At 36.4% G+C, this 26,581-nt stretch overlaps 2 protein-coding genes across 7 annotated transcripts in view; one reads left to right on the top strand and one right to left on the bottom strand.

Moving 5' to 3' along the window:
* Window positions 1-3,474: 3,474 nt before the first annotated feature.
* Window positions 3,475-14,473, top strand: LOC127617631 (core histone macro-H2A.2-like). The gene is made up of 10 exons (XM_052089624.1): window positions 3,475-3,618; window positions 6,465-6,499; window positions 6,708-6,889; window positions 7,033-7,139; window positions 7,539-7,730; window positions 7,835-7,942; window positions 9,576-9,675; window positions 10,130-10,219; window positions 10,455-10,629; window positions 13,653-14,473. The coding sequence occupies exons 3-10, from the start codon at window positions 6,718-6,720 to the stop codon at window positions 13,816-13,818; spliced, it is 1,110 nt and encodes a 369-aa protein (XP_051945584.1). The 5' UTR covers window positions 3,475-3,618; window positions 6,465-6,499; window positions 6,708-6,717; the 3' UTR covers window positions 13,819-14,473.
* A 1,168-nt stretch (window positions 14,474-15,641) lies between these two features.
* The window catches only part of LOC127617629 (Golgi-specific brefeldin A-resistance guanine nucleotide exchange factor 1-like), a 110,351-nt gene continuing 99,411 nt past the window's right edge, over window positions 15,642-26,581 (bottom strand). For 4 of the 6 annotated variants that reach the window (XM_052089618.1, XM_052089622.1, XM_052089623.1 and 1 more), the window contains 9 exons: window positions 25,765-26,014; window positions 24,532-24,734; window positions 22,911-23,061; window positions 22,636-22,766; window positions 22,448-22,549; window positions 22,213-22,326; window positions 21,204-21,381; window positions 20,919-21,089; window positions 15,642-18,741 (listed from right to left, as the gene is read on the bottom strand). In XM_052089618.1, coding sequence (XP_051945578.1) covers window positions 18,509-18,741; window positions 20,919-21,089; window positions 21,204-21,381; window positions 22,213-22,326; window positions 22,448-22,549; window positions 22,636-22,766; window positions 22,911-23,061; window positions 24,532-24,734; window positions 25,765-26,014 — 1,533 coding nt within the window. In that variant the 3' untranslated portion in view covers window positions 15,642-18,508. The remainder of the gene's footprint in view (window positions 18,742-20,918; window positions 21,090-21,203; window positions 21,382-22,212; window positions 22,327-22,447; window positions 22,550-22,635; window positions 22,767-22,910; window positions 23,062-24,531; window positions 24,735-25,764; window positions 26,015-26,581) is intronic. The other 2 variants (XM_052089620.1, XM_052089621.1) reach the window with 2 other exon arrangements.

Below are 26,581 nucleotides of genomic sequence, written 5' to 3'. Positions count from 1 at the left end.
CCCATTTGAACATATAGTACAAACCAGGATGTTGATTTTAGTATTATATGGGCCAGATAAGGACAAAAACAAACATGACAGATCTATAAGAGAAGCAGATTAAATATACAAACTACATACAATCTCCAGCATAACATATAAAAGGACAACAATTATAAAAACACAACACAATTATGTACCATATTATAACATATAATAAGGTGTATTATGAGACATTATTAATGCATGCCTTTGCAATGCATTACTGTGTTAAATATGGACTTCACAGAAAGTATTACCTAAAAATAAAAAGATAAAATAAACTGATGGAAATTGACCAGGACCAAGTAAACAAACTTAAGTCACTTTAACAAACCACATTCCAAGTCACAAACATTTACTGTTCATTTCACAACCACACTAAAAAAATAAAAAAAAAAAAAAACATTAACTGGCTCAACAACCATAATGTATGAAAATAATTAACTTCTGCACAGAAACGTACATATTTATACCATATTTAGCTTTAATTAATTTGTACAACTCAAAATATCAATTATAAGCTGAACTAACAAAGTAAAATAATAATTGTGAGTCTGTGGCTTAAAAATGCATAAAATTACGATTTTAAATTCTACTAACTCAAACGATCAAGTACAGAACTAATGTTGTGGAGAATACCCATAAGCCCTTGCTTGCTCTTTAATAATTTAAGCATGTTTGTTAGGTCAAAATTAACTTATGTCAGCATTTATTTGTTATTATTAAGAATTAATATAGATTTAACTCTATTTAATGTTATTATGTTGTTTTACTGCAATTAGTTGTTTCATCTAAAGTCACCATTAGATTAACAATAACAGAATTATTTATTGTACAAAAGTAAACAAAAATGACCTAAAAATAAAAAATGTACAAAATGTGTTAATATTACCATGAACTACATCAACGACTTGTCTTTATAGGGGTCAGTTTGGTTCAAGTCTGTTGAATTTCAGTGGTTTCGTGCTCTTGGCCAAACACATTGAGATCAGCTCAAACTATGTCCTTACAAGTGAACCATCAAGGTAGTTTAGCCAGATTTTTGTCTACCCTGCACACTTTTGAGGATGAGGGCATGCCATGCAACATGTCCATGTTGGCATCTGTCTAATTTGGATAGATTCCAACTAATAACAGATGAATATGCGCCACAATCCAGTGCAGTTCCATTGAACACATAGGCTTTGGGCAATCAGACATCAATTACAAAAGATGTGGTGTTTTTCCCTCCCTTTATAAGGCTATTTAATTTTCTATCTTAGTAGTAGTAGCATTTTATTATTTGTCTGCTGCCCACAACCCCATCAGAACAGATTTCCAACCCATTTTGGGAAGTTGCGACCCCCAAAATTACTTGTAAGAGTGCTAAAATAAACAAGGCAACATTCATTCACCATCAAGACACCAAACAGTAATAAGAAAACACAGACGGAAATCGTAAAAGAAGATTCACTTTGCATCCACATGAATGTGAAAGGGTGGCCATGTTAATATGATACAGGTTTTGAGTTGTCAGAAATCCCCCCAAGTAAGTATACAGCATTTAAAGACAGGCCACTCCAGTGTTGGAAATTAACTTTAGTTTATTATGGGGCAACATTTGGCCCCTGATTTTTAGAGGCATTTTTACCTGAGAGCTTATTATGTTTCTACTACTAAAGGTCTAGAATAGAACATTATGAAACGTATCAAATGTTAGATAAAAAAATAAATACATAAGTGTTTAAGAAAAATAAAAAGGGGAAAAAACTAGTTAAAAAAGCCATAGTTCATTTCTGGTCATGGGTAACACCATTAAAATAAAAGTAAAGTTATTATCTCTTCATCTTGCCAAGAACCATATAATTTTATTGTCTTAATGAGCAAGAAGTCATGAAAGAAGTCTGAGCACTATTTGACAAAGCAAATTGTTTAAATGAGTTTCTGTAAGCATATGTCATAGTTCTATCTGTGCTCAATATCATAGAGATGCTGATGTCAGGGGGCCCTGTAGACCAAGTCCAGTCATCACCAGTTCTTTGTTTAGATTGCTGGAACCAGGTGTTTAGATAATTCAGTCTGTGTGCTGCTGACCAAGAGCAGGCATGTCCCGCATCTCAGCACACTCATGGGCCCATTCTAAAGGCAAAGCGGGCTTTATCCCTGAAAGTTGCCCCAAAAGAGTCTGCAGGGCTGAGGAAATCATTTTCAATGTCACTTTGAGGTCATGTAAGGAATCTGCCACACAATGGGTATTCATATTGGGACATCCCTATATGAAACACATGTGACTTTAGACATTCTAATATAACAATATAAAAAATGTTGACAGGGCATGGTGTGTCCTTCAAGTGCCAACAGTGATGATGATTTTTGAAGCAATTTTCACAATATTCACGTGTCTTTTTGTAAATGTAATATAATTATTTCTAATTTTTTTTATATAATAAAGAAAAATAATAAAATTATAAAAACATAACTAATGTAAATCTAAATACTGACTTAAAAATATTGGTGTGCAAGGAAATATTTATGCTAAAAAAAATTACCCCTTGGGGTCATGGACCATATGTTGAAGAACATCATATCAGTAGTAGGCCTAGCCACAACAATCATCAGCAGAGCAAATAAAGAGAAAAGAAAAGAAAAGAAAAGAAAAGAAAAGAAAAGAAAAGAAGAAAGCATCAGTAGAGCATTCAAATCAGATGCATTTTAGATATATGAGAATTGAATGACATTTCTAATTATTTTTGAACCTATTAAAAATTATCTAATGTTATTAATCAATGTTCTACATTAACTGTTCATTTTAGAGCTGGTCTTCCCTTAAAGCACGTCCTTTGATTGCATAGAAATACCCGGTTATACAAAACAATACCGCCTCCTACCGGAAATAAAATATAAAATCAACCGCACACGGTCGAGTTCTTGTCTTCTACTGCCCTCTGTAGAACCCAGATAGACTAGAATTTAGGAGATACTTGACGCTGTGTAAACTAGGCTATATAATTTGAAGCATTTTAGGGCATATTCGATTTTACATTATCCATATCAATATATAGAGTTATATATATATATATATATATATATATATATATATATATATATATATATATATATATATATATATATATATATATATATATAGGATTCGTTCATTTGAATAAGATGGAGAGGGTCTGTTTGTGCTAAAACGAACGGAAATCAGTGCTCCCTGAATTAGAGGCCAGGTGAAGTGACAATTTTTTTTATTTGTTTGTATACAGCTCTGAATTGACTGCCTTTATACACTGTAGCCTTATATTATTCCATATTCGACCAACGCTGTTATTGGATTCGCTCTGCTTTATTTCACATTTTGCATTTAATGCATCCCCCATCCCCCCATCAACAGCAGCTCTAGGCTAAAGTCTGCCTCCATCGACACTACGCTGGTACTGGCTGTTGTAGGTGTCTCCAAATCTTTTTTTTTTTTTTTTTTTTTTTTTTTAAGGCACACAGCAGAGGCTCAGCACACAAGGACAGGGAATAGGAATATAACCAGGAACTCCTCCGGTTTTTGCGCCTGTCAGAGGACAAATATATTTTGTATATGACGCATTTGTAGAGAACAAACAGGTAAATGTTGGCACGGGATGTTGGGATGATACGCGCGCGCGATGCATGCAAATACTTCGCTCTTCTTGATTAGCTCGAGCTCCTACACTGCACGCGACAAAACTCGAACGCATCCGTTATAACGAGCGCAGCTGCTTACATTGTTTTCACTTGCACACTAGGACTAGATTTATTATAAAGGGAACGTTTTGGTTGTGTCGCGTCGCTTTAATTGCTTGCGATGGGTGTTATACACTGTGTATAAATGCAGCCGAGTGAAAACAAAATGGGGGTGAGCTGATGTGGGAGGAGCGGTGTTAAACAGAAAATATTTGTTTTTTATTTAATTAAAAAAGAAATATTTTGAAAACAAGTGCATCAGTGTGCAGTTTGATTATGAAAGTAAAAGTAGGAAAGTTAAAGTGAGACTTATGATCAGTAGTGCATTATTGTCGGTGATGGCCTCGCGCTCACGTAGTACGCTCTGCTTGCTTGAGCGAAAGCAACACTGGTTGGTGCTGCTACTGGCTGGAAGGCCGGTCTAATATTTTCCTGTTTCTTTTTAAAAACATGGACTGCGCCTTTAATTTTGAATGTCGCTGCAGCCCGTGAGGCTCCGTCAACGGCAGATTACAGTGACTGCGTGTCATTCACAGAGCCTGTGTCATATTTGTCTTGGGTTGATAATGTGTCATTTGTTGCTTTCAATCATTGTGAATTAATTATCTTTGTAATTGGAAAAAACATTGGACATGAACCTACATGCAGTGCATGCAGTATGAAGAATGTATATGTGTAAAACATGTTTAGAACATCTCCAGTTCAATCGCCCTCAAATAACAATTTTAAAATGTAACATTTACAAACAAAATCGTATTATTATAATGTTATAAATCTTATTCTGATTACAGCAAACATTTATAAAATGTAATATAATCCATACACATCATGAATTTGATTTTAATTAAAAAGTAATGAGTAATGAGAGTCTAATGACAATCACTGTGAACAATAATGGAAATTACAAAATGCCATCAAAAGTCAAATACCCAGCTGCATTATGGTGATGCATTATGGTAATATTTTGGGAGGGGATGTGCATAATAATTTCACAATGCAAATAATTTTAACAGTGCTTTAGAAAGGACTTTCTTTATGCAAAATATAATTTCTTATATCCCCTCCCATTTCAGCTGAAGTTTGCCCAAATTGTTTGGTTACATTTTCTAAATGTTCCTTATTAAAATCACTTGAAAGAGTTACTTTAAGCTTACTTTAATATATATATAATGTAGTTTTTCACAATTCCTGATATTTAATCGTAGAAAACATTCCCTGTCTTAGGTCAGTTAGGATCACTACTTTATTTTAAGAATGTGAAATATCAGAATAATAGCAGAGATAATGATTTATTTCAGCTTTTATTTCTTTCATCACATTCCCAGTGGGTCAGAAGTTTACATACACTTTGTTAGCATTGGGTAGAATTGCCTTTACATTGTTTAACTTGGGTTAAATGTTTTGGGGTGCCTTCCACCAGCTTCTCACAATAAGTTGCTTGAATTTTGGCCCATTCCTCCAGACAGAACTGGTGAGTCAGGTTTGTAGGCCTCCTTGCTCGCACACGCTTTCAGTTCTGCACACAAATTTTCTATCAGATTGAGGTCAGGGCTTTGTGATGGCCACTCCAATACATTCACTTTGTTATTGCCATTTTGCCACAACTTTGGAGGCACGCTTGGGGTCATTGTCCATTTGGAAGGGACCAAGCTTTAACTTCCTGGCTGATGTCTTCAGATGTTGCTTCAATATATCCACATTATTTTCCTTCTTCGTGATGCCATCTATTTTGTGAAGTGCACCAGTTCCTCCTGCAGCAAAGCACCCCCACAACATGATGCTGCCACCCCCATGCTTCTCGGTTGGGATGATGATCTTTGGCTTGAAAGCCCTTTTTCCTCCAAACATAATGATGATCATTATGGCCAAAGAATTACATTTTTGTTTCATCAGACCAGAGGACATTTCTCCAAAAATATATTTGTCCCATGTGCACTTGCAAACTGTAGTCTGGCTTCATATGGCAGTTTTGGAGCAGTGACTTCTTCATTGCTGAGCAGCCTTTCAGGTTATGTCGATATAGGACTCGCTTTACTGTGGATATAGATACTTGTCTACCTGTTTCCTCCAGCATCTTTACAAGGTCCTTTGCTGTTGTTCTGGCAATAATTTGCACTTTTTGTACTTGTAGAGGTCAACAAATAACATTTTCTGAGGTCTTGGCTGATTTCTTTTGATGTCAAGCAAAGAGGCACTGAGTTTGAAGGTAGGCCTTAAAATACATCCACAGGTACACCTCCTATCAGAAGCTAATTGCCTAAAGGCTTGGCATAATTGTCTGGAATTTTCCAAGCTGCTTAAAGGCACAGTTAACATATTGTATGTAATCTTCTGACCCACTAGAATTGTGATATAGTGAATTAAGAGTGAATCAATCTGTCTGTAAACAATTGTTGGAAAAATTAACCTTAAATACAGCAAAAAAAATCTACTTAAAATATTCATCTGGAACACCTGCTATGACGTTCTCACCTTTTCCACCTCTCACGAGTTTGCATCACCGATTTATTTATTTGTATTACCTGGATATGTTCTTGAGAGGTTTCGTTAGATTCACCCTCATTGTGGCCTAAAAGCTGTGAACCTGAAATCTATTTATGTTATTCATGCATTTGTTTAGTCATTAACATGGACAAAGGAAACCTACAATAGAGCATGTGACCATCATTTGTTTGAAAAAGACAGAAACTGTTAAGTCATACCAGAAATGGTAATAAATGAGTAATTTTATGTTTATCCCACTGTAGGTACTTCATCCAGTGGCACTGTGAGTTTAGAGGAGGTGGGTTCACTTTGACATTCACTCCGGGATTAGACACATCTTTTGATTTGATCTAGGAATAGATGGTTATCTTTATTAAAAAATAATATTTGAGGTAAAAAATATATTTAGTTTCTCATTTTCACCCCACTTTTCTCTCTCTCTTTCTATATATATATATATATATATATATATATATATATATATAATTATTAATTTTCTACAACAGCAAAGGCAGGATGTCGGCCAGAGGAGGAAAGAAAAAGATCACCAAGCTGTCCCGTTCTTCACGGGCTGGAGTCATATTTCCTGTCGGGAGAATGATGCGTTACTTGCGCACAGGAACTCATAAGTATCGCATTGGCATGGGTGCTCCTGTGTACATGGCAGCTGTCATTGAGTACTTGGCAGGTAAGAATCCAGAAAGCTCAATGTCTCCATTGCAACTTTGCTTTCATGTTTTATATGAAGTAGTTAGAATGATCTGATCATCATTGCTATAGTCTTGTTGTCACCTTAGCCACTCTTTTGCATCACTACTGATGTTTTTGTAGCTGAGATTCTGGAGTTGGCTGGAAATGCAGCAAGAGATAATAAGAAGGGGAGAATCACTCCACGACACATCAAGCTGGCTGTGGCCAATGATGAAGAACTCAACCAGGTAATGAATTACTAGAACTGGTAGGGTTAATATTGAGCACTAACATTTAACAATGCGCTGTTGGCCCAGGTTTTTGTGTAAAGGCACAATGGGAATACATAATACATTTGTTCATTGGTCACTACTACTAGCAGTAAATGTGCTATGTTTGTAATAGTAGCCCAGATCTGTAGTTGTTACATTTGCATTGTGCTTTTGGCAGATGCTTTTATCCAAAGTGACTTCTAGTTCTCTCTAGGTAAACAGTATTATCAATACTTCCAGTTCTCTGGGAACTGAACCCATGAACTTGGCATTGGATAGCTATTATTACTCTACCCATATTAATTAGTTACCACTATCAGTGTCATATTATATAGCTCTGTTATCATTAATCAGATATTATGTATTTCTGAATAGCTGCTCAGGGGGGTAACCATATCAAATGGTGGAGTACTGCCTCGTATCCATCCTGAGCTGCTCTCCAAGAAGAGAGGAGGCAAAGTTAAGGTGGAGACTCAGGTGGCAGTTCCCGAGAAGAGGGCAAATCGGCTAAAGGGCATTAAGAAACCCAGCAAAAAGAGCAAAGGAAAACCAGGTCGCAAACCCAAGGTAAATGCAGTGGCAAGTTGAGAATTATCTAATAAATATGAAAAAGAAATGTAAATATGTTGCGTTTGTCTTTCTTTGAGTACAAAAACTATTACCTTTTGCAGAAAAGCACAGAGAATGACAAAGAAGCAGATGCCAACACAACAGTGGAGGATGGACCAGGAGAGGGATTTACCATTCTTTCTGCAAAGAGCTTGTTCCTTGGACAAAAGGTGTGGAAGTTGCCATGCTAACCACACATCATCAAATTTTTATTTGTTGGAAATTATTTTATTAGGAATAACCCCTTGAGATGTACCATCTCGTTTTCAAGGGGGTCCTTAGAATTAGAATAATTATTTTAGTTTTAAAAGGCATCTTATAAAATTTGATCATAAAATGTAAAATAGGGCTGGGCGATATATATACAAAATATTTATACATCTAAATATTTTTCTCCCTTTTGATGATGTCATTGTAAAATTGTTTGCTTTGAAATGGCTTAATGGGGGATATATATATTTTGTATTATTATTTCAAGAAACAGTCGTTGCCAAGTTAAAACAAGAAAGATTGCATTTTATAATTTCATTTAAATGTGCCAATGTAACTATACAGTGTTGACCTACATATGTTTTTACTCAAATATTTTAATATACAGTATTTAAAATGCCATGCAGTGACATTTGCGTGAACATTTTTGATTCATGGCAAAAACGAATAATTGAATTAGAGTTTTAATACAGTTTAATTCAGTGAAAAGTGCATTTTGAATAGATTCCAGAATATAATTAAACTTACAAGCTCTTAAAGGAATTTTCTGGGCTCAATACATGTTAAAGGGATAGTTCACCCAAAAATGAAAATTCTCTCATCATTTACTCACCCTCATGCCACCAGAGATGTGTATGACTTTCTTTCATCTGCTAAACCTTTAGAAGAATTTCTCAACTCTTTAGCTCCATACAGTGCAAGTGAATAGGTGCCAACATATTGCAGCTCCAAAAGTCACTTAAATCAGCATAAAAGTAATCCATGAGACGCCAGTGGTTAAGTCAATGTCTTCTGAATCAATATGAAAGTATAAATATTTAAGTCCTTTTTTACTATAAATTCTCCTTCCTGCTCAGTCAGCCTGCATGTTCACAGTCTTCTTCTTGTGTTTTTGGTGATTTGTATTCCCTCTATTGGGCAGGGAGATTAATTTCTAGCCAAAAAGGACTTCAATATTGATCTGTATCTCATCCACACCTATCATATCACTTCTGAATATATAGATGTAACTACTGGAGTCGTATGCATTACTTTTTGCTGCATTTATTGGCTTTTTGGAGCTTCAAAGTTCTGGTCACCATTCACTTGCATTGTAAGGACCTAAGAAGAGCTGACATTTTCTTCTAAAAATCCTTATTTGTGTTCAGCAGAAGAAAGAAAATCATAAACATTTGAGATGACATGGGGGTTAGTAGATGATGAGAGAAGTTACATTTTTGGGTGAACTATCCCTTTAAGCTCTATCGGCAGCATTTGATGCATAATGTTGATTACCACAAAAATACATTTTAACTTGCCCCTCCTTTAAAAAGGCTATTGGCATTTAAATTAGAGACACTTGTTTAGTGACAGACTTCATGGCTGAATAAAAAGCACATTAAAAGCTTTGTGTTACTTGTAATGTTGGGTAAAATCATTAATATATCATGACTGTTTGATGCATTGCCCTGCCATACTGTGGAATGGTATTTGTTCAGTTTGTCCAACCATTCATTTGTAATATCTACTGGTTTAGATTGTAATAGTGGGAATACACTGGTGATTTAAGACTTAATGTTACAACAAGTTAACTTTATGTGTGCTCTTTTATAGCTGTCGCTTACAGAGAGTGAACTCGGCAAAATTGGAACAATCAAAGTGGAGGGAATCATCAACCCCACAAATGCAGATATTGATCTGAAAGAGGGAATCGGTCAGTGCACTTAAATTACTTGTTAAGTCATTGCATGCAAACATACAGTTTAACATAAATATTCCTAAAGAAACAACTTTCTGCCGACTTTTTGCGAGTTCAAATTCTAAGTGGGCTTGCAACTATCAAAGTAGTTCATCCAAAAATTACATTTGTGTCATCATGTATTCACCCTCATGCTGCGTCGGTAAACTTGAAATAAAAAACCCATAAAAAAGTTCTTCCATGGAACACAAACAGTTGCTAGGCAAAATGCTTCACTTTTATTGCATCTTATTCCAAACAATGAAAGTAAATGGTGACTGAGGATGTCAATCTGTCTAACATCTGCTTTTGTGTTCTACGGAAGTCAAACGGGTTTGGAACAACATGAGGTTGAGTAAATAACGTCATTATTTTAAAAAAAATTGCTAGATTTGTGCAGCAACTGTACTGTATATTTTCTGTGATCCAGGTAACGCTCTGGAGAAGGCAGGAGGAAAAGACTTCCTAGAGACCGTTAAGGAGCTGAGAAAATCCCAGGGACCCCTGGAGGTCGCATCAGGTTGAATTCATTCACACACACATACTTCCTCTGATACATGCAGAGAGAAAGCAAACTAGTGTACATGTGAGGCAGGAAATGGCCTTGTTAAATATTTCAGGACTGAAAAATGTAAAACAAGAAATTTGGAAGAGAAAAAAAAAGGGAAGAAAACACTTTTAGATGTTTTAGTAACATCTCTCACGCTGTCGTTGGTGTTGTGATCCTAGTTTGTGTTATTCACTGTGCCCTGCAGTGGCAGTGAGCCAGGCCAATGGGATGGCAGCACGTTTCATCATCCACTGTCACATCCCTCAGTGGGGCTCGGAGAAGTGCGAGGATCAGCTCGAGAAGACGGTGAAGAACTGTCTGTCCGCTGCCGAGGAGAAGAAGCTCAAATCGGTGGCCTTCCCCTCGCTTCCAGCTGGACGGTGAGTCAAAGTTTTTATTTGCATCAGGATTGGTTTTAATAGCACAACACTAACTTAAACTTCACTCTTTAAAACTAGCATGTGTGCAAACAAGCCACTGAAATTGGTTTAAAGAGGGTTGATGTTGTTTTCAGATCAATAGTTAACTAGATTTTAATTTCCTGAAGGAAGTAGCAGTGCTTGCAAGGCAGCAAAAGAAATAAGTGTTAAATTGTAAGGTAGGTTTAAGGCTAAATACGGCACGCATCTTATTTTCTGTGGGCTGCACACAAGAATCATAATTTGCCTTGGCAGTTTAAAGGTGACTATAGATGATTACATTTATGCAAGGAACAAAAGAACAGTCACAATTTATTATGCAAATATTAAATGAGAAGATCACCCAAAAATAAATTCTCTCATCATTTACTCCCCCTCATGCCATCCATGACGTGTATGACTTTCTTTCTTCTGCAGAACACAAATGAATATTTTTAGAAGAATATCTCAGCTCTGAAGGTCCTTACAATGCAAGTGAATGGTGACCAGAATTCAGAAGTTCCAAAAAGCACATAAAGGCAGCATAAAAGTAAACCAGACAACTCCAGTGGTTTAATCCATATCTTCTGAAGTGACCCCATAGGTGTGGGTGAGACAGATCTATATTTAAGTAATTTTTCACTATAAATTCTCCTCCTTGCCCAGTAGGTGGTGAAATGCACAAAGATTGCAAATGTACAAAAACAAAAGAAGAAGAATATGGAAGTGGACATTTATAGTAATAAAGAGCTTAAATGAAGATATAGATTTTACCACTGGAGTCGTATATATTAATTTAATGCTGCCTTTATGTGCTTTTTGGACCTTCTGAGTTCTGGTCATGATTCACTTGCATTGTAAGGACCAACAGAGCTGAAATATTAGTCTAGATACAAAATCTTCATTTGTGTTCTGCAGAATAAATAGTCATACACATCTGGGATGATGAAAATGAGTAAATGAGAGATAATTTTCATTTTTGGGTGAACTATCCCTTTAAGATGATGTCATCTTTGTAACATTTTATCAATTTAAGTCAAAGGGAGATTTTCAAACTTTAAATTCTTTTAAAATATTTACACAAACTAAAAATAGATAGCACACTTGAGGTTAAAATTATCTACAAAACAAAGTCTATACATTAAGCAGTCTGTGCTGAATTCACTGCATATGATTAATATTTAGGGTTAAGTGTTTACATTTACATGTAATCATTTTGCAGACAAATTTATTCAAAGCTATTCATTAATAAGGAACATAACAAACAACTTGTACAAAATCCAAGAGTAAGAAGAGTAAGCTAGAGCAGAAACAACACAAGAGAAAGTGATAGATGGATGGATGGTGTGCTGTGAAAAAGTATTTGCCCCATCCTGATTTCTTCTGTTTTTGTGTATATCAAAAATATACAAAAATCCAAACAAAATCTAACATAAAATAAAGGTAATCTGAGTAAACACCAAATACTGTTTTTAAATGATAATGTTATTTATTGAAGCAAAAAAGTTATCCAATACCAACTGGGCCTGATTAAAAAAGTATTTTCCCCCTTAGTTACTAAATTCCCAAATCCATGAAACAGTTCAGCTGAATCAACACTTAAATAGAAAATTTTCAGCAGCATGAAGTTGGCTAAAAGGTCTCAAACAGTTGCACACTATGCCAAGGTCAAAAGAAATTCCAGAAATGATGAGGAAACAGGTGAATGAAATACCTAATGAAATTAAATTCTATTAATGAAATAATTGTGAGAGACATTATTTCCAAATGGACAAAATTTGGCTCAGTAGTGAACCTTCCCAGAAGTGGCCGACTTTCCAAAAATCCTCCAAGAGCACATCGATGACTCATCCAGGATCCAGGAATCACAAAAAAGCCAAGGACAGCATCCAAGGAACTGCAAGCCTCTCAAGCATCAATAAAGGTCACAGTTCATGACTCCACTATCAGAAAGATACCGACCAAAAATGCCATCCATGGAAGAGTGGCGAGGCGAAAACCACTGCTAACCCAGTAGAACATTAAGGCTCGTCTGAATTTAGCCAAAACACCTTGATGATCCTCAAACCTTTTGGGAGAATGTTCTGTGGACTGTTTGGAAGACGGGTCCAGGTACATTTGGTCTATGTCAAACACAGAATTCCACAAAAAGAACATCATACCTACAGTCAAGCATGGTGGTGGTAGTGTGGTGGTGTGGGGATACTTTGCTGCTTCGGGCCAGGGCGACTTGCAATAATTGAGGAAAACATGAATTCTGCTCTCAACCAGAAAATCCTGAAGGCGAATATCCGGTCATCAGTCCATGAGTTGAAGCTCAAGCACAACTGAATTATGCTGCAAGGCAATGATCCAAAGCATAGGAGGAAGTCCACCTCTGAATGGCTCAAAAGAAGCTAAATTAAAGTTTTAGACCTGACCTGAACCCGATTGAGATGACGTGGCAGGAACATAAACAGACAGTTCATGTTTGAAAAACCTCCAATGTGTCTGTACTAAAGCAGTTCTGCAAAGACTGATCTCCAGTTATCGGAAGCATTCGGTTGCAGTTGTTGCTGATAAAGGTGGCACAACCAGCTATTAAGTTGAAGGGGGCAGTTTGTTTTTCACATGGGTGATATAGGTGTTGGATAACATTTTTGATTCAATAAAATATATATATATTTTTTAAAACTGTATTTTGTGTGCCTGTGTTTTATGTTATATCTCGTTCGAATAAATACACAAAATATAACATGTTAGGCAAATCATTTTTGACAGCACTGTATATATAAATATTATGATAATTAAGGTTCAGAGTACACCCATGCCTTGAAATACTTTTATGACTTAAATCGCCTTTTTAAAACAGATGTCTGGTTATGGTTGGATGAAAAAACAATGAAGAAAATGCTTTAATGAAAGTTAATTACAAAATAAAGTTGATTTACTGTATGGCTGTGATTTGTGATAATAGCAAGTAGTTGTATCACAATAATCAGGTCACCTCAATCATTTGCCCCCAGAAATGGTTTCCCAAAGCAAACAGCAGCCCAGCTCATACTGAAGGCCATTTCAAACCATTTTGTGTCTGCCACCACCTCCTCTCTGAAGAACATTTACTTTGTGCTCTTTGACAGTGAGAGCATTGGGATATACCTGCAGGAGATGGCCAAAATGGACAGCAAGTGATATTCAACCATGGTTTTGATTTCTTTGAAAGTGTAACAGCCTTGATGTTTCTCTGTTACAGCTGCTGTTTGACTAGTTTTATCTGCCTCAACATTGTCGGAAGGTAAAACGAGTTGAACCGACATAAGCTTTAGCAGATGATGCATCCTGGCTAGTAAGTGGAGTGTAGTGCAGCTTGGTGAAAGATGTTGTAGGTATATGTTTTGAAAACAGATTATTTGGAGGTGTTTAAACAAGGATATTTGTGAGTGATGTACTGTACACTTATGTTTCACTGTTCTCCTTTAAAGAAAAGACATTCATTTAGAATAGATCAAGTTAATCTTCATTGTTTGCCATTTTTATCCTTAGACTGATCTTTTATTTTTTTTTTTACATTCCATGTTCCAAGTTGAAATTTTGACCGTTGTTTTTTGGCTAGATATCATATGTGGTTAATGAGATCGTTTTGGTTTATAAAAAAATTAAAAAAGTGTTTCTTGTTCTGCTTTGAAATAAAAAAACGTTTTTCACCACAAGTCAAGCTGTCTTCTGTCACTGAATAGTAACAACATTTGTGGGTTAATTGCAGTAAATCAACTGGTGTCTATTTGGGTGTTTCTTCCACTTTGTGGATTTCTAGAACGTCAAGTCTCATTAAAACATTTTTCATACATCACGTTTCCTTTATTTGTCCTCTTTGTCCAATAGCACATACATTATATGTGCATAACAAGAGATTTCTGTCCTTTTTTTTATTTATTATTAAAGTCTTAAAAATGTATGTGTCATTTTTACCACATCTTCAATTCTGTATTGTGTTTAATATAATTCTATGATGGAAATGCATTTTTAATTCTTTTAAAGGAAAATGGCCACATTGTCTCGCCTAGGCTAATTTTATAGCTAAAGTTTTACGTATCTTAAATACAAACAAACAACTTCACTCATTCTGTGTTATTTGGCAAAATTACATCCAATAAAAATACTCCGCTCACAAGTGATAATTACCTTGATTTTCTTTCCTCAAATTTTTATTTGCGGATAAAAAAAAAAATAAGATTTTATTTTGCTTCCTATACAAGTACACCAACTTGATAGATAGATGAAAATATACAGTACTGTGCAAATGTTTTAGGCACAAAAATGTTGCATAGTGAGATTGTCTTCAAAAATAATTAAATAAATAGTTTTGTATCATACAAAGTCCATTAAATCAATATTTGGTGTGACCACCTTTGCCTTTAAAACAGCCCCAATTCTCCTAGATACACCGGGACACAGTTTTTCTTGGTTGTTGGCAGATAGGATGATCAAAGTTTCTTGGAGAACTCGCCACAGTTCTTCTATTCGGCTGTCTCGATTGCTTCTGTCTCTTTATGTAATCTCAGACTGACTCAGTGTTCAGTGGGGGGTTTGTGGGGGCCATGCCATCTGTTTCAGGGCTCCCTGTTCTTCTATTCTAATATTTTCTATTTGCAAAAGTAATTTTTGAGAGTCTAACATTTATATTTCCTATTGACACACTGAAGCTTAAGATATAAATAACCATCTTAAGACAAATGTTTTTGTGAAACATCTTAAGCGTCTAAAATGTTTGCAGAATACTGTATATAAATTATAAAATCAAATATATATACAGTATATAGGGCAAAAGTGTTTGGTGTGGTGGAAATGACACTACAACTGTCAGAAATATATATAAACATTTTCACAAATATTAAACCTTGCACATCCTTCAAAACCAATATTATTTTCTTTCTTCAGTGAAACAGAATATATTAGGCAGTATGTCATAATTGAGATACAATAAGAACACACACAATGACACAGGATTAGGATATTTTACCATATATTTATTACACTGTAAAAAGTACATTTAACTTTTATTCATATATATACAGATTATTTCCATTTAATTACCTGTTGACTACAGAATTAGGTCCTGATGTATCTAAGAATGCAGTACAACAATTGTACATACAAAATAAAGGAAGTCCGTCCCGTCCACTGCCACGTCACAATTATAGTTGTGGGAAGCTTGTGCTGGTCTTGGGTGGTCATGGCTTATGGACACTGAAGTGTGGGTATGAGAATTATTATATTGGTGAATTTTGCAGATCTCTTCTGGGATAACCTTCTCAGGTTCATGAAGCATTTATGACTTCATACAAAAGTAGAAGTGGTTACAGTTCCAGAGTCGAGATCACCATAAAAATGGATATGACTAGAGGAATGTTCCGGGCTCAATACCAGTTAAGCTCAAGCGAAATCATCTGTGGTGGCATAATGTTGATTACCACATTAAATAATTTAGACTACTTAAAAAAAAAAAAAAAAAGCAAAAATCATGGTTATAGTTAGGCTCTTATGATGAAAGTGAATAGGGCCAGTCCATAAATTTTCAAATACACAGTTTCAAAGGTATGTGATAAAATCATTTACTAACCTTATTTATGTAAATGCATATCAAGTATTATCCAATATTAATGCATATTAAGTATTATCAAATTTGTTGCTATTAAAGAGATAGTTCACCCAAAAACAAAAATGCTCTAATTTACTCACCCTCATGCCGTCCCAGATGTGTGTGACTTTCTTTTTCTGTTCAACACAAATTAAGATTTCTAGAAGAATATTTCAGCTCTGAAGGTCCATACAATGCAAGTGAATCATGACCAGAACTCTGAAGGTCCAAAAAGGAGATAAAGTCAGCATAAAAGTAAATCATACGACTCCAATGGTTTCATATATATCTTATGAACTGATTCCGTTTGTTTTGGGTGAGAACAGACCAAAATATAACTCCTTTTTCACTGTACATCATGCCGTTGCAGTCTCTATGAATGAAATTGATTTCAAGATCGATTACACTTTAGACTAGCCATTTTAGATTTTTAAGGGAATGACAACAAGGCTGTAAGGCATAGACGTATAGTGTCTTCAATTAGCTGAACTGCAGTTCAAAGTGTTTTTGGATCATTCAGACAAAACATTGAAAAAATATGTTCCCAAAAACATTCAGTAGACAAAACAACTCCAGACAACATGAGGTGTGTAAAATCAGATGTGATCTAGGAGATTTATACCGTTTGTGCCATTGAAGAGAAGTCTATCCCTCACAGCCTCATTTTCATTCCCGTTTAAAATCAAAAGATGGGACTACTGTGAATAGGAAGTGTACTCAAGCTTGAAAACAGGATCCTCAAGGAGTCTGCTGTCAAGATGTACAGTAAAAAGGAGTTACATTTTGGTATGTTCTCACAAAAAACCAACTGGATCACTTCTGTAGACCGATTTAACCACTTGAGCTGTATGGATGACTTTTATGCTGCCTTTGTGCTTTCTGGACCTTCAGAGTTCTGGTCACCATTTGCATTGTATGGACCTACAGAGCTGAAATATTCTACTAGAAATCTTTCTTGTTGTTCTGCAGAAGAAGAAAAGTCATGCACATCTGGGATGGCATGAGGGTGAGTGAATGAGAGAATTTTCATTTTGGGGTGAAATATCCCTAAAGCATAATGTCACCCTGCAAATTATTTTATCATACTAAAATCCTGTAGAACAGAGATTGTATCACACTAAAATGATCTTAACACGCATATGATTTATGACTTGTGGCTATTCTTTTGAAACAGTATTTTAATGTTTACGGATTGGCCCCATTCAATTCTATTGTAAGTGTCTTACTGTAACCCAGACTTTTGCTTTAAAAGAACAACAACAGAGGGATGAGTGGAAATAATGTTTTGTGGTAATCAACATTATGCTACAAATGTTGTCAATCGAGCTTAACTTGTATTGATCCCAGAACATGCCTTGAATTTCTTTTCTTTTCTTTTTTTATTATTATAATTTTTTATTTTTTTTTTATTTTTTTTTCAAGAACTGCAGTTGATCTGTTGTTCAAGTCATTGTCGACAATGAGATTAAAGCTACCATAATAACGTGCCAAATAGTGCGGCAAAATGGTCTGAAATGGCCCAGGTTCGGGTAATTTGAGAAACTCTTGAAAAGCCTTTAAAGTTCAGAATTGTCACAGTGATACAGCATAAACGTGAGAAACAAAATGATCTCTCTTTGAGACATCTTATGAATAAAAATAAAAAAACTAAAATAAAATAACACCTGACATTCAGAATTCTGCTGGTTCGTTTAGTAAATTCAAAAATTATATATATAAAACTGTTGAAAAAATCACTGACAAGACTGAAAAGTTGTAAGAGCACGATGATTAATTACTGGATCTCACTGAAATAAGTATATCTGGTGTTGTGTATCTAAATTGTATTGTTTTTATAAGTGAGGGCCATTTTGTAGTGTAAACGCCAAAGAAACTGCATGAACTGTTCCAAATAAATTTTCTGTACAACAGGATGAAGGTTTCTTCATCCTGTAGTACAGGTTAATTAAGTTTGAGCTGGTTTGAATAAATATTGTTATCTATGTAACATGGATAACTGAAGGACATTCCGGTCTGAGTGTTGCCCTTTGATGTTTGAAATGAAGAGAGGCAACCATGCATATCAATATCCTCTTTCTCATGCTCTCTTATTCAAGTCCTGCTGTTACATAATTAATAATAATGTGAGCTATAGTTGAGGAGAGTGCAAGTACATAGAAGAACAGTGAAATAAGATGGTTCTCTTCCACTGTATTTCTCCTTCACAATTTGTGATGACACTCACACCTTGTGTTCGTGGGTGGGTTAGTCGGTGGAGGGGCGGGGAAGCAGGGGCACAGGTGAAGTAGCCTCTATGAGAGCGGGGTTCAGAATGATCGGCAGGGACATCGGGGGCACGCCCACTTGCAGTGGCAAGGCGAGGGGCTGCAGGATGAGTGGAGACTGGCTGAGGAGGGGCAGTGACTCTGGAGGACTCATCTTTGCTGGACTGGGAATTGGAGATGTTGAGGGAGGAACAAGAGACAATCTATCTGTTCCTGCAAAGAGGGATTGAAGCAGAAAAATACATGTCATTAGAATAAATGAACACTGAGAAGAAATAAACAAAAATGCCAGAGAAATGCTTTTGTTCTAAATTCTGAGAAAAGTTTGAAAAGAAAATCTGAAAAGAAACAGTGATGTATTAAGGCTAGGGTATGCTTCATTCATTTGTCCATGTGTCATTACGTTTGACTTCATCAATAGTGAATTTAAACTAGAAAAATTCTCACTAGAATTGAAATGGGCAAATTTTTACTTGTGTAGCCGCTGAAACTTGAATCGTTCATCAGGATCATTCTAATGAAAATTGCGATTAATTGGAAAATCTATATTTTACCCAGCCCTCCTTTAACCCAGATTTTTTTATATTTCCCCCAAGACATATTTTTCCCTCACACTCGCATTACGCCCTTTCCGGCATTAATTTAAACGAAACCCTTTTGTATTTTGCCTGTCTTTGCGATATTTCAACATTTAATCAAAGTGTATTAACACTGTGGAACATGTAGTGAAAATTATTCACATTAACAAATAGAAGCCTAATTTAAACACGACCGATCTTAAAAAATTCAGGTCTAAACTGTCTTTTGTTTAATCACAAATCTTGGAGAAAAATGTTTTTAATCAGCTTTCCCTATTTGTCTCATGTAACAATATTCTAGATAAATTTCAATCAGGTTTTAGGTCAAAACATAGCACTGAGTCGGCACTTCTCAAGGTGTTGAATGATTTATTGATCACTCTGAATTCTGGTAAATCTGCAGTTCTAATGTTACTCGATCTCATTGCTGCATTCGATTCAGTTGACCATGCTATCCTTTTAAACGTTTAAGGGCAGAGGTTGGCATCAAGGGCACTGCTTTAGATTGGTTTACATCTTACCTCTCAGATAGGACTGTGAGGGTTACGATTGGAAATTCTTCCTCTTCCTCTGCACTGCTCACTTGTGGGGAACCCCAAGTGTCCCTATTGGGACCCTTTCTCTTTTCTCTCTATATGCTCCCTTTGGGTTCTATCATGAGGAAATATAATATTTCATATCATTGCTAAACTAATGATACTCGGCTAGATTTTCATTCCTCTAAGTTCTGATTACTCATGCTCTGTGCTTCTAAAATGCTTTGAGGACATTAAATGCTGGACTGCAAAAAAATGAGGTTGTTGTGTTTGGTCTCCCTTGAGCTGTCTCTGATATCACTTGGAACCTAGATACTCTGTCTTAAAATGTTTATCTTTTTGCAAAAAACCTAGCTGTGATTTTTTGACTCTGAGCTCAATTTTGGAAAACAGATAAATGCTGTGGTGGGAGTAGCTTTATTTTGAACTAAGGCAAATAGTCAAATTAAAACTTCTGCTCCCATTTAAGGATCTGGAGATAGTTATCCATGCCTTCATCTTATCTAGACTGGACAATTCAATGCACTGTATATGGGTCTAAATCACTCATCTCTGTATCGCCTGCAGTTGGTTCAAAACGCAGCTGTAAGGTTACTTAATGGTGCTAGGAAGAGGAAAAACATTTCACCGGTTTTAGCATCTCTCCACTGGATACCAGTGCAATATAGGATCCATTTTAAGATCTTGTTATTTATTTTTAAAGCTTTAAATGGTGTGGCTCCTTATCTGTCAGAACTTCTGAGTTATCAACAATCCTCTAGAACCCTCAGATCCTCTGACAAATTTCTCCTGCAAATACCTCGCTCTCGCCTAAAGTTTAAAGGGGATCTTGCTTTTTCTGTTGCTAGCCCTAGACTATGGAATAGTATACCTCTGGACGTTAGGTCTGCCCCTACCCTTCCTGTTTTTAAATCATGCCTGAAGACGTATCTGTATTCCTTGGTTTTTACATGAATGTATATTGTGGATTTTATGGGTAATGTTTTGTTATGTTTGTGTTGATTATTCTTATTAGTCTTTTATTCATCTGTATCCTGTTATTGTTTTATTTGCATATGTACAGCACTTTGGTATACACTAGTTGTTCTTAAATGTACTATAAAAATAAATTGACCTTGAACTTGTGGACACATTTCTACCACCACATTGTACATACTGTTATACCCCACTGTTATACCCCACAGTCCTAGTTATCCATTATAAAGTTTATGATCAATTAGCAATCACATTACAGTTCAGTCACAGCATTAAGCATATGTCTCTAAATAATGCTTACGATCACCGTTGGCACTAGGAGTGGGCATATCCTGAGGTGATGCAGGTCTGCTGGGGATGTTTTGCTCTGCAGGGGCAGCTGGCACTGGTGAGGGGGCTGGCACAGGGGGAGAGGCTGGTGTAACAGCAACAGGGGGTGAGACGGGCTCCACAGGAACATTACAGACAGGTTCTGTACAAGAATCAGAAGACCCCAATTATCCCCAGTTAACAAATACATTTATTACATCTGAATAGTAAATATTTGTCTGTTCAGTATGGGAAAGAATGTTTGTGTGGAGTGTACCTGGAATGACAGCCTGTTTGAAGAGCTCCTCTTTGAGTCGGGGCAGGAAACAGTCAATTCTCTCCCAGGTGATTTCCCACAAGTCTGAGTAGCCTGTACGAGAGTCTGCACTGTGAAAGATCCCTGCTGTGTCCATCACCAGCAGCATGTTTTTCAGAGACTCTGGGACTGCCTCCAGCTGTGCACCAAAAATACACACAACAGATTTAGATGTTATTTTATTTATTTATTTTTCATAATTTTTACTAGTTTTTACAACTTCTTAGGCTTTAAAAGAACATTTCAACCCAAAATGAAAATGATGTCATTTACTCACCCTCATGTCGTTCCATACCCAGATGCTATTATTTTTTTCAGTGAAAAACAAAAAGGAAGAAACTTTATGCAGCTCTATTCCATTTAAGGACAGTTCATTCATAGTGACTGTTCATAAAGTAGTTCATATAACGTGTGCTATACTCACAAGTCTTCTGAAGCCATATAATAGCTTTGTGTGAGGACTTTTTTTTAATGTCGGAATTCACTGATAATCTTTCCCTCCACCGAACCTCGGAAATCTCTTTTGTGTTCAGATTTAAAAATGGTGCACAAACGTGACACACCAGTTAAAATATTTGGAAAGTAGAATGAAATTGAGAGCAACAGAGGGGAAGATTTTCAGTGAATAACAACTTAAATTTTGGTCATTTCCTCACACAAAGCTACTGCATTGCTTCAAAAGACTTGGAACCCAAGTCATATCCACTACACTAACTGTTCTCTTATAGGGTCTTTCATGCTTTTTGGAGCTTGAAAGCCAAAGTCACCACACAAAATGGAAAAGAGCTGCGTGAAGGTTTCTCAAAAATGCTCCTTTTTGGTTCCACAGGAAAAATAACATTATTCAGGTCTGAAACAACATGAGTGATTAAATAACTACAGAATTGTAATTTCTGGGTGAATTACTACTTTAAACCTTCAAATATCAACATCAGTTATTAACTCTTATGGACATTTGAGAGGTTCTCACCAGCAGGTCGCTGGAGCCGGCATGCATGTACTTATCCATGAAGTCCAGAATGGTGAGCCAGAGAGCTGCAAAAGTGGGCAGAGAGAGCAGTGGAGAGAGATGCTGCAGGAACACCTGAGGAGGACATTTATATGCACAAAAACATACTCATCAAAATCTAATTAAAATAATGACTTTCCTATTAATTAAAGTGCAAGCTACTAGGATTAATGAGTGTATACGTCATAAGCCAGACCTTAGAAAGTAGAGTGCAGGCTCTCATCCTTGTCTCCTCCATGCCGCTCACATCAGCTGGACTGATGTTGTCTAGCAGCTTGGTTAGCAGGGGAAACAGGACCTGAGAAAAAAGAGCTCTATTTATTAACACTCTAGAATGCATGTGTTAACTCATAAAAAATAGCCTTATCAGCATAACTTGTGTACCTTGTTGAAGCAGGACTCCCACTCCACAGCATCAAGTATTTGAAGGTCATGTATGAGTAGCGCCCTCTGTAGGTAGGTAAGAGCCTGCATGCGGACTTGTCTCCGAGCGTCACAGCACAACCAAGCCATACCTACATGAGGAAAACACACATTATACAGAGTTTCTGGCAGTCCAGCTCACTCTAAATACAGGGGTCATATCATCCATTGTTTATTACGTTCATGCATCCATTAGTGTTTCTTTGACAATATGCTTTAAATGCTTTTGATCTGACCTTGAAGCAGAGGACACCAGCAGCTGGACCACAGTGTTTGAGAGTTCGCCTCGATCTTTCTGACACCACACTCTAGATGGCGCTGTTCCTCTGCCCAAGAGCTGTAGATGCCAGCTGCTCTTGTGTGCAGTGTATGCATCAGGTCTAACAACTGAATGGGCAGACAGGATGTTTTAATAATCAGGACATAATAGTTAATGGTATATTAAATGAATATTTACTTTACTAACAGACACAGTTTCACTGTATTCATGGGCACAAAAGAAATGACTGTTACGCAACCATAATTACATAACTTGTAAACAGGTGGAGTGGAAAAACATTCCTAATTTCATAATATGCTGCTCAGATGAGATGATATAGTTTTTATGTACACGTTTCAAGTTATAAAGATGGAGAAACCATGAACCACTGGGTGAAACTTGAGAAATGTAAAGATCATATTTCACAGCAAAATTTAAATGAAAAATATTAATAAATAAATACATTTTGCATAAAGAATATTAAGTCTATTTTTAGAACCATTAAGATAAAAAAAATTTGCATTAAGAGATTATTTTTACAACAAATCCTGCAATACAGTAACAAAACTGAAAACTGTCCAGACAAAATTATTGTAAAACCAGCATTAATTAAATTCAGTACAATACAGTGTACCTAACAGTTGTACTTTAAAATTGCATAATTTATTTTACTATAACAGTATTTTAAAAGTGTGATGATGAGGAGGGCGTGGCCAGGCATGAGTTGTCCTATTCAGCCGGGAGGGGGATAAAGACAAGCCGGGGGTGCCAGTTTGAGAGAGAGACATATGTGACCGCTGCGTGTGTGCCTGTATGTTTACGTTTGTTTACGTTGATTTATGTTATTAAAGTTATGTTGACTGTTCTGCCGATTCCCGCCTCCTCCTTACAACAACCCTGTTACATTTATTATTATTATAACAGTAGGCTATTGTAATTGGGGGGGTCGTAATCAGTGAAAATTGTAAATATGGTTTATTTTGGCAGAACTCAAAAATAAGCAATGATTGAACCTGATTTAGCCAATGATTTCACAATCATAGAGATATCAAAAGTACCTGCACTTTATATTAAAACGTTCTACTGTATCGGTGGTCCCAACTAATTTGAACTCTCCCCAAGTGTTGTTACGTGTTTATTTTCAATGATTGAATCATTACTTGGATACCTGAAAAACTTTAGTGACTGACAACTTTGTACTATTGCTCCAGCTTCTACTAATATTATTATTTGTTCTGCAGCAATTTGTTTCTTTGTACTTTATATTATATTTCTGTTGAGTGTTTATTAATATTTATGACATTTAACTTGTTATTATATATCTTTTTAAATAACAGAAAGATTTTGCTGTGGTATCGAAACCAAAATCACCATTTGCCTTCTGAAATTCTGATAGTAAAATCCCTACAGTAAATCATATAGGTAATAAATGCAATAAATCTCAAGCAAAGCACACATATTTGTTTTACTCCTACAGAGTTTTAAATGTAAAACAATTGGAAAAAACAAAACTTTTTTAGTATGCCCGTCCCCACAGCAACAGCTCAGCAAACATGATGGACAGATAGAGGTATTAGGGAAAAAGCTATTGTACTTACATCCAGACTAACCTGAAAAGACACCGTGTGGTAACTGGCCGGCACGCCCTCGTCTTCCTCATCGTCGCTATAGGAACGGGTGGGCCGCTGACTGGACGTTTTGGTTCGCCGTGATGCGCTTTCCTTCTCTCGTGGCTTCTTTCGGAGCCGGCTAGATTTGGAGTCATATTTGTGACTCTTTTTCTTCTCGTGGGTGCGATATCCTGCAGAGGGTGTGAAACCAATCAACACAGTGACTAACAAAGGAAATCAAATAAAGCTCATGCTGCCCCATTCCCATGTCTGTGAAGCACGGTACTGTAAAAGCCAGCGACGTTTGATAATGTTAGCAAACAAAGCTACGAGAGTGAATCACAGGTGTAAATATTCGTCCGAGCTCATCTTCACACCCTTTATTTTCTCTGTTGGAAGAACCTGTCTGTGATGAGACGTATTTTGGCCAATTCTGGGACAGCAACCAAAAATATTGTTTTCTGTTTCCTGTGAATGGAGACTAAAGTAAATATCATAATGTCTCCATTAGACATTAAAAACTCCAAGCTTTGATCAGTAACCCACAAAGTGGGCATATAAGCCCCTGATGACAGCACGTATCTACTGAAGTAAACAGAGGCCTTTAACTCATAAAGAGGCCCTGCTGAATGAAAGAGTAGAGCTATAAAGTGCTGAAAGAGTCTCCACTAAGCCTACTGTAGATAACCGACCACCCCAGATAGATGGACTGAGGGAGGGAGAAGTATAAATGGAATAGGCACACAGTTGAATTGCCCCTTGGGGTAAATGACTTACCAGTGGAGCACAACTCAAAACACAGCACTAAAGAGCTTGCAGGCACTGACACATCCAATTAAAGAGCGATGGAAGGCAAGCAGACACTCTAATCCCACAAGGAGTCAAGATTCTTAAACTACTGAAAGTTTGTTTGGAATGAAATCCATTAGAAATTAAATGTTTCTTTTAATCATGGTGTTGTCTCATGGTAATGTTGAATATTTCGTAAGTGAAGAAGCATGTAAACTGGAGCATAAGCAAGTTGATCCTGCTTTTGGTTTGTTCGGAACAATTTTTATAAGAGGAGGAATTATAGACAAATTAACTGGCCACAATATCAAATTTAAGTTGCTCGATCTTCACTTCTTGTTTATTGTACTGTTATCTGACGCAATTACACTCTCCCAATCATGCACAGCTGCAAGTGTGATATAGCTTAATAGTTTTATAAGAAATGCATACCTCCATTAAGGCTTGCCTCCACAAACACTCGTATGGCTTCAACACAAAGCTCAAAGTTTTCTGGAGTGACGTGGGCGGCATCGCGTACGATGAAGGAAAGCGAATCCACGCACTTGATGAGGGACTTGGTGTCATGCAGCCCCATGTCCTGGCCCACAGTCAGACTGTACTGGTTAATGAGAGGATGGGACAGGGGCTTTAGAGCTGGTGCCACTGCTGCCTTAGTGCATTCCAAATCATCTTTACCCACCTGTGGAAAATCAATTAGCTGTTATTTAGCAGACGCTTCTATCCAACAGTACACTTTTGGCAGGGACAACACCTGGAGCAACCCAGATGCTTCAAAAGAAATGTTCCAGTTTCAAAGAAAATCGATCTCTATGGAAAGCATGCATGGCTTGCTGTTGATTACTAATGATCAACAAAATCTGGACTCAAACCAAAACTTTTGCTTACAGTCATGTGCTTATGATGGAAGTCTATGGGGCAATGTGTTCTGGAGCATTTAAAAGCAGGAATGTGCAGCATGTATTTTTGTTAGAGCACTTATGATAAAATATATTAAAATATGTGTTTACGTTGTCTAAATTGTCCCGTTCTATGTGGCTAGACTTTTAGATAGATTTTTAAAAGTGTCCTTCTCTGATGTCATTGCAAGGTTCATGTAAAAAATACACATAAAAAAATGTACTTAATTAAAATAAACTAAAGCAATACAATTCTTGAACATTTTGTCACAACTTGATTTCACTGTGTTCGATCCATTTAAATTGTATTGAATATGGACGTTTACTTAATCTATTTGTGTTGGGACAAC

The sequence above is a fragment of the Xyrauchen texanus genome, chromosome 24 (assembly GCF_025860055.1).
Source record: "Xyrauchen texanus isolate HMW12.3.18 chromosome 24, RBS_HiC_50CHRs, whole genome shotgun sequence".
NCBI lineage: Eukaryota > Metazoa > Chordata > Actinopteri > Cypriniformes > Catostomidae > Xyrauchen > Xyrauchen texanus.
This window is presented reverse-complemented; position numbering and strand designations above follow the sequence as displayed.

Bases quoted from the DNA above. Each gene is read 5' to 3' on its own strand.
- LOC127617631 (XM_052089624.1), top strand. From the start codon at position 6,718: ATGTCGGCCAGAGGAGGAAAGAAAAAGATCACCAAGCTGTCCCGTTCT. The intron at 6,890-7,032 runs GTAAGAATCCAG...ATGTTTTTGTAG, and splicing joins TGTCATTGAGTACTTGGCAG to CTGAGATTCTGGAGTTGGCT. The intron at 9,676-10,129 runs GTCAGTGCACTT...TCTGTGATCCAG, and splicing joins TGATCTGAAAGAGGGAATCG to GTAACGCTCTGGAGAAGGCA.